The sequence below is a fragment of the Sinocyclocheilus grahami genome, unplaced genomic scaffold (genome assembly GCF_001515645.1).
Source record: "Sinocyclocheilus grahami isolate Dianchi unplaced genomic scaffold, SAMN03320097.WGS_v1.1 scaffold71.1, whole genome shotgun sequence".
Taxonomy (NCBI): domain Eukaryota; kingdom Metazoa; phylum Chordata; class Actinopteri; order Cypriniformes; family Cyprinidae; genus Sinocyclocheilus; species Sinocyclocheilus grahami.
The window spans coordinates 1,523,092-1,530,215 of record NW_015505250.1 but is presented as its reverse complement, the minus strand read 5'-3'; the positions used below and the strand labels follow the sequence as shown (position 1 = coordinate 1,530,215).

General features: G+C 36.7%; 1 protein-coding gene across 1 annotated transcript in view; it reads right to left on the bottom strand.

Moving 5' to 3' along the window:
• Positions 1-1,076: 1,076 nt before the first annotated feature.
• The window catches only part of LOC107585512 (threonine aspartase 1-like), a 37,841-nt gene continuing 31,793 nt past the window's right edge, over positions 1,077-7,124 (bottom strand). Inside the window, exon 14 of the mRNA XM_016272557.1 lies at positions 1,077-2,866. Within this exon, the coding sequence (XP_016128043.1) occupies positions 2,774-2,866 (93 nt within the window). The 3' untranslated portion in view covers positions 1,077-2,773. The remainder of the gene's footprint in view (positions 2,867-7,124) is intronic.

Here is a 7,124-nt window from a genome sequence, read left to right as displayed (position 1 = left end):
TGCGCTGTATAATGCAGCCGAGAATATCCTGCAGAGCAAAGCCTTTGTTTCCATAGAATTTCTCTTGAAGAGAGAAAGCGCTCATGAAGAGATCAGCTCCAAAGCAAAAATCTGAATGAGTGGATGAACACTGCCATCTTATTTACCCGTATGTACAGGGAGTGGCTTGGCATGCAAATTCCACTCGCCAATTGACATTGGCCGTTTCTTGTAATGCTCAGAGGTGGTTGGGGCTCCCAAGAGAGACACCTAACGTCAGTGTCGATCCTATTAAAATAGGAATTTTGGGCGGGACATACAGAGGTACTAATGAATAGGGTTTAGTTACATCACAGTCGTGGACCGTAATTTGCCATTTCTACTCCGCAGCAGATGGTGTTAGAGGGAGGAAAGTTGTCATTTTAGAGAAGATTTGATTGGACAAAAATCTGTAGTGCAGGATGAATCATCTATATTTTTGACCTGTTTTCCCAGAAGACAATCTTAAATGTATATCTAGTAATTAATTTTTTTTTTTTTACTCTCTAGCAAAGGCTAGTCTTCATTACCAACACGGCTGTCTTAGGTTCTCTGTTGCCCCCACAATTCCTGAAGAGCCAATTACATTAACATGATTTTTCCAAAAGCTGACACTCCAACAAAATATGAGTTCAAGGTAAATGTATCTTTTATTTGTGTTTATTTACTGAAATTGCAAGAAAAGGCTGGACATGCGATGAATCTCATCATGCCAATAATAGGGAGACCCTTTTTATTATGTTATAATAAAAAAGTATTTTTCATGCCATTGATTTGACTTGAGCCATCAATCATGAGACTGTACATTATTGTTAAAATATTAGTGCTATTAATTTCGTTGTGCGCGACTTCTATATGTACTAAGTGTCAATGAATGAATAAATCAACACTTACAACTGCACACCATTTCTCAGTTTTATTGAGCATTACAATAGCAAGAGGTTAGTACAATCTGCTGTTGGAAACGTTTACAGACATTTCATAATAAATGCACGGTCATGTAAAACTAAAATAAGCATATATATATTACATTTTTATAGTACTGCAAGTATTTTAACTAAAGAAAAAATCTAAACTACAGAACTTGAAATATTAGCCCTGCCAAAAAACCCTCATCAATATAATAACCTTCAACATATTTGATTCAGTGTAATTTATAAATACATTTTCGAGATCCTCTAATTTTTCTGCCATTATAAAATACAGACCTAAAATATATTTTGCATTTTCTAAGATGGACTAACAGTCATTTTTAGCTTGCTTTTTTGGGTCTCATCTCCTGAGCACTACACGCGGCATTAGAGAAAACACAAAGCTGTTCAAACAAGGTCAAGTGAACTCGCAGTACGCAAAAGAAATGCATACTTGGATTACACAACATGCACCATGTTCTTAGTACACTCACGAGCAGTGTAGTTTGTCAAAGTAGTGCACTTATTTTGTAAGACGCTGGGCAAAAGTGCGTGTGCATCTAGTCTCATCAGAAGATCTTTCTGAAATCCTACTGCCATCAACTTTGTGGTGAAAGTGTAACATCCACAAATTAACTTATTTTCAACAGTGCATATTATTAGATTTGAGAATAATCTCACTCTTTAAAGGTATAGTTCACCTAAAAATTACTCACCCTCACGTCATTCAAATCTGCATAAATATTTTCATGAAAAACAAAAGAACAGAAAGATCACTTTTCCATGCAATTTCAATAAATGGGGACTGAATATTTCAAACTATAAAAAGGACGTAAAAGCACCAAAGTGTCATGTGACCTGTACGCAAGTTCAGTATGAGTTCTGAAGAATATAGTGCACAAGTCATGTGGATATTTTTCTGATACTTTGGTTCTTTTTAATTGTTTTAAAACTTATTATATGAAAAAGAATAGCCAGGATAGTCTTAATGAAACCAAGCTTCTGTGCTCCACTGAAGAATGTTAATTGTTCAGGTTTGGAATGACATGAGAATGTGTAATAGAAAAAAAACATTTCTTGGGTGAACTATTCATCCAACTGAAATGCTATACATACCTTCAAAAAAGTAAAATGAATAGACAATTATTGTAATTTCAAAAAGGATTTTATCCTGTATGCCACACTGTGTATGCATTTGCAACTCAACCAGACTCACGGCAAGCACACGTGTCAAATCAGACCTTTTTTCACTAAAAGTCACTAAACTGAACTTTTGCACAAAACAAGCATCTTGGCTATATATAAAAACATAATAGTAAAAGTAATATTAAATGTCAAGTAAGCAAAAAACCAATAAGCCGTTTACATCAATGGCCACCCTGTTTCAACAACCCTTAGCTTATTTACAATGATAAGGACAGTGCATATTGTTTCAAAGAGAAATAGAAATGGAGCATCAAGTCTTGTCCAGCACATACTAGAAGCTGAGTTTCTTGGAAGCCCACTAAAACCAGAGCAGTACACTAGTCCTGAAGTGCATTTGGCATGCCCTTTTCTTAGCAGACACCTTAGGCAAATTACCCTGCTAACCCTGTATCCCCCCCCCCCCTCTCAAGTGACAGTAAAACAGTCTATGCTATGCCTGTGAACAGAGCGTGAAAGTTGTATGGTAGGTTTAATAAAAGGATTGAATAAATAATAATATTGGGAATTATTGTGAGACATATTGCTACCTTTTTGTCCCTTTATGATTGTGTCCTACAATGACACAACGTCAAGCTCTTGCTATAAAGATCCCGGCGCTGGCATATTGCTGCAGAAATAGAGGGTGATTTCACAACGCTTCAGTCACTCATGGTCCCGAGTCGACAAACTCCACCCTCGATTGCCAGTGACTGTCCGGCCACTGCCCCAGGAGGAAGTCTGGATATGTGAGTCTGGCAAACAGAGAGAGAAACAGGGTCAAGAATGAGTGTGGCGGGAAAGCACACAGCTGCTGGATGGTGGGAGTGAGGTGTCCTCTTTGCAATCAAAGGCAGCTGTCATCCGCCTCCGGCACACGCCCTGGACGCATTCTCTGACGGGCTATGATAAGCGGCCTTTGGGGAGCCAAAACCAGACAGTTCCCTGTCCATGTGTGAGGAGAATGAAAGCCCTGGTATCATCCCAGAGTGCCCCAGGCCACCTGTCACTAACACTGGCCCATGACAGGAGGACATGCATACGGTAAAAGTCAGTGGAAATCTGTGACCCTTCTCGGCACATCCATGTGTGTCAGTTATACTACCATAAAGATCCATATCTCACTCCCACAATCTGCATGACTTCCCAGCACGGGCTCAGGCAGATTATTGTAGCTAGGAGACAACACCTCCAAACTAAATAAAATAACTAAAAAAATAACAGAATACCAAACAAACACAAGCAAAAATCCACTGATTTTTAATGTGTTAAAAATTTAATTTACAGCATAATGTGCAATGCGTAATGTTACAGAATATGGCAAATTGTGGATGAATAAATCAAGAAAAAAAATGGCAGAAAAAAAATTTAATTCAGAAAGATTAAATACGATCAAATAAAATGGATTTCATAAAAAACCTAAAAATTTATATTTTATATTATATTAAATTATAATATTATTAATATGGTCAGTTGAACGTATATCTAGATGAACAAGGACTACAAAACTAACTTTAAGTTTCTGCTAACCACAAACACACCCATGTAACGATAAACACGTTCATACACACACTTGGAGAATGAAATGCATTAATTGACAATGTGCACGAACCGTTGTTTAAAACTTCTGCATAAAGATAAGCCAGCTCGTAAACTTCCGGTGAAGCGTCATTTGATGTTGTGGTACATATAGGTAGAGACTCACAGAAACCTCTCCTGCCTCGTTCTCATCAGAAACTGAGAAACAAAATAATTGCAACACCGTAAATAATGATAGCGGCATTAACATACAGTTTCATGTTAACAACATATCATTTTATATGCCGAGCCTGGTAATCCCAGGAGAGTACCTAGACACATAATTGTACATTTAAATGCTGACAACTAAACACTATCATAAAGGTTTAGGCTAACGTTAGCTAGCAAGCGATGCTATCTCCTACGACATCATAATGGTATTCTTGATAATCATTAACTTACCTTCATAGTCATGAACACATTTTTTAAACACTTATCATATTTTAAAGCCTTTATTATTTCTCAACTCTAGAGCTGTGCAGTAAAATTCACTTTAAAGATTCTTTTAGGTGGAAAACAAAGACTTTTAAGATGAAATTGACATGAAAATACCATTATAACCAGTAGATGACCGCAGAGGATCACTCATTAGCTCAGTTACCATTTCAACTCCCTAGTTTTTTTTCTCCACATCTTGCTTTTGGATTTATTATGAAATGACTATTATAATTTTAGCACTTTTACTGCACTGAAGTATAAAGTATAGCAAGTTAATTATTAATGGTATAACAATTACATAATAACGCATTCAATATTTTGAAATACTTTTAGATTTAAAAACTACATTAGGTTTTATCTTTAACTGTAACTGAAGCTGCTAAATACATTCAGCCAGCAGAGTTGTTGCTGCTGTAGTTTTGTTACTCTGAATTTAGTCAGAATCACTTCATGCACAGCTCTATTTTTGACATCGGCTCGTCAGATGTTTTGTTTCGTCCGTTGCTTTATCACTGTCAATCATAGCAATGACTTGTAGAACAATTTAGCAGATTCACTCGCTTAATTTTTTACATTCACATTTGTCATTCCTGAAACTGTATACGTGGACGTTTGGTCCTCTTATATAAACAAAACTTTTCTTCAAATTGGAAAAATGGATTATGTAGAGAAACCGAGCTGCTCCCCTTATAGCACAGTTGATTTTGACAGTTGACCAGAAATGACTGAGCTGACTTATCTAAAACCAGGAAGTAACCGTGCATAAAGTCAATTGCCATAGATTAGGGAAACTAGGATACAGGGGAATCGTAGCACAACTTTTTTTCGCCCCACACTTGCTACCCCATGGAACGTCGTTCCAATGCTGTTTCCATACACAGCTAAAAACTTTCCTTTAAACATGGCCATTACATTGTGTGATTACATGGCCCAAATATTCTGGACTGTAGAGTTCTGCAATTTTTGCATTAGCATTCTTTAAAAAAAATTGTGAAATAAATTGATCTGATACATTCACATTCTGAAAGCTCAAAACATTAATGTATTCCTCTAGAATGGCTCTTAAGTAGATGTAAACTCTCCAAAAGTGATTTTTAGCACTACTATGTGGTTACCAGGGTGTTCTGGGTGGTCGCTTATTGGTCCAAATCTCCATGATATTGTGGTCCTCAACTACATGGCTTCAATAGACGTCTTTGGGAACCCCCCCCCCCCCACTTCCTCCTCCTTTTTTTCTTTTATCAGTCGAAAAAATAATTTCTAGTGGCTTAAAAAAGTAACTGGAATTCATAATCAAAATAAATAAAAAAAAATAATAATAACAATAATAAAATAATTAAAACTGAAATTCCTACTGAGGTCATGTTACATAAAACATGACAGTGGATTTATTGTGTTGTCAGTTGAACATACCTTGAATGAGGAAATATAAATTCACCTCCAATCATCAAGTCTGAATCGGACTGATTCTTCTTATAAATGACAACAGTGTTTTAAAGTTGAACACATTTCAATCTACTCAATGGTGTTTTATCTGGAATGGTTCACATGTGGTTGGGATTACCACTGCTGGAAATAATTACGAAGTCTTAACGCAACCTGGAGATTAGACACAATTCTGTGTGGCAAACCAGATATTCACTTACTTAGATGGACATCAAGACTCAGACAAAAATTTAAGCAGTTAGATTTAATCAGAAAATGGCTTTGTTTGGGAGACCAAAAATATTCCATTAAAATTCTTTCTTAATTGCCATGTAAAAGATGTGTGTATGATGTGTTAAAGAGCTGAAAAACAGAATGTTCAAGCCAGAACTGGGCTGCAGTGTAAAAACAGATCTATGACAATGACCATGCTTCAGCTGTGGTTTTCACATACAATTTTGTTCTCAACCACAACGTGCCATCCCTCGTTTCGAGAGGCTAAATGCAAGAATAGAAAAGCGAGCAGTGACACCGATTAGTCAAAAACCAGAGCGGGAAGCAAGAGGACATGAGAAGACTAGTTGTTCTCCAACAGCATTAATGCGTGTGGATTTGGGAATTCAGCAGGAAGGTTTGAAATCTTGCCATCCCATTGCTCTAGCAGGAAAAAAAAACATGTAATCCACATTCCAGGCTATCTATTGGATAACATGTTTGTCAGTGCACCAAACACAAAGGCTCATCTGTATCCTATGTGTACACAGTTTCATAGCCAGAAATATCCTGTACACAGCAATAATTTTATTAGGTTATAGGTTGTATGAAGTCTTGGATCAGATGGACATCTTACATTAGTCTGCAATTTTTTTATTTATGGATTAAAAATAAAATAAAATAAAATTAAATTACATTAAATTATTATAAAGTGATATAAGAAACAGTTAAAAGAAAAACGGGTGCGTGCCTGTATATTAAATGTGTGCAGCTCTTAAAGCGACAGCAGACTAATTGTAGTAAACATGCTGTCGCTTGTCATTAAAGGGATAGTTCACCCAAAAATTCTGTCATTATTTACCCACTCTCATGTTGTCCCAAAACTGTATTAATTTCTTTCTAGTGCTGAACGCAAAACAAGATACTTTGGGTAACCAAACAGTTGCCGGTCCCTATTAACTTTGAAAGAAGGGGGAAAAAATACCATGTGAGGCTGATACATGGGCAACCCTCTACATTGCGAGTAAATCACTCGCATATGCGACTAAATCTTCACACTGGGCGACTAAATGATGTCTAATATTAGCCAATTGCTAATAAATTCTCAGATTTTACTCGCCAGTGTGTGAGTTGGAGGCTAAGTATAAGTTTAGCTCAGATATATTTTCTCTCGCCGAACACTCTCTGCGATCTGTGCTGTTTTTCAGTTCATCTGAAAGGATGTGCAACGCACCTGTATTTAACGTACCGTAAACTCTAGTGTGAAAGTGCACGACTCGCCGACAGATTTGATTTTAGCAAATGGCTGCAATATAACAAAGAGTGAACAATTTAAGGGGGTCTGAATACTTTCCATAC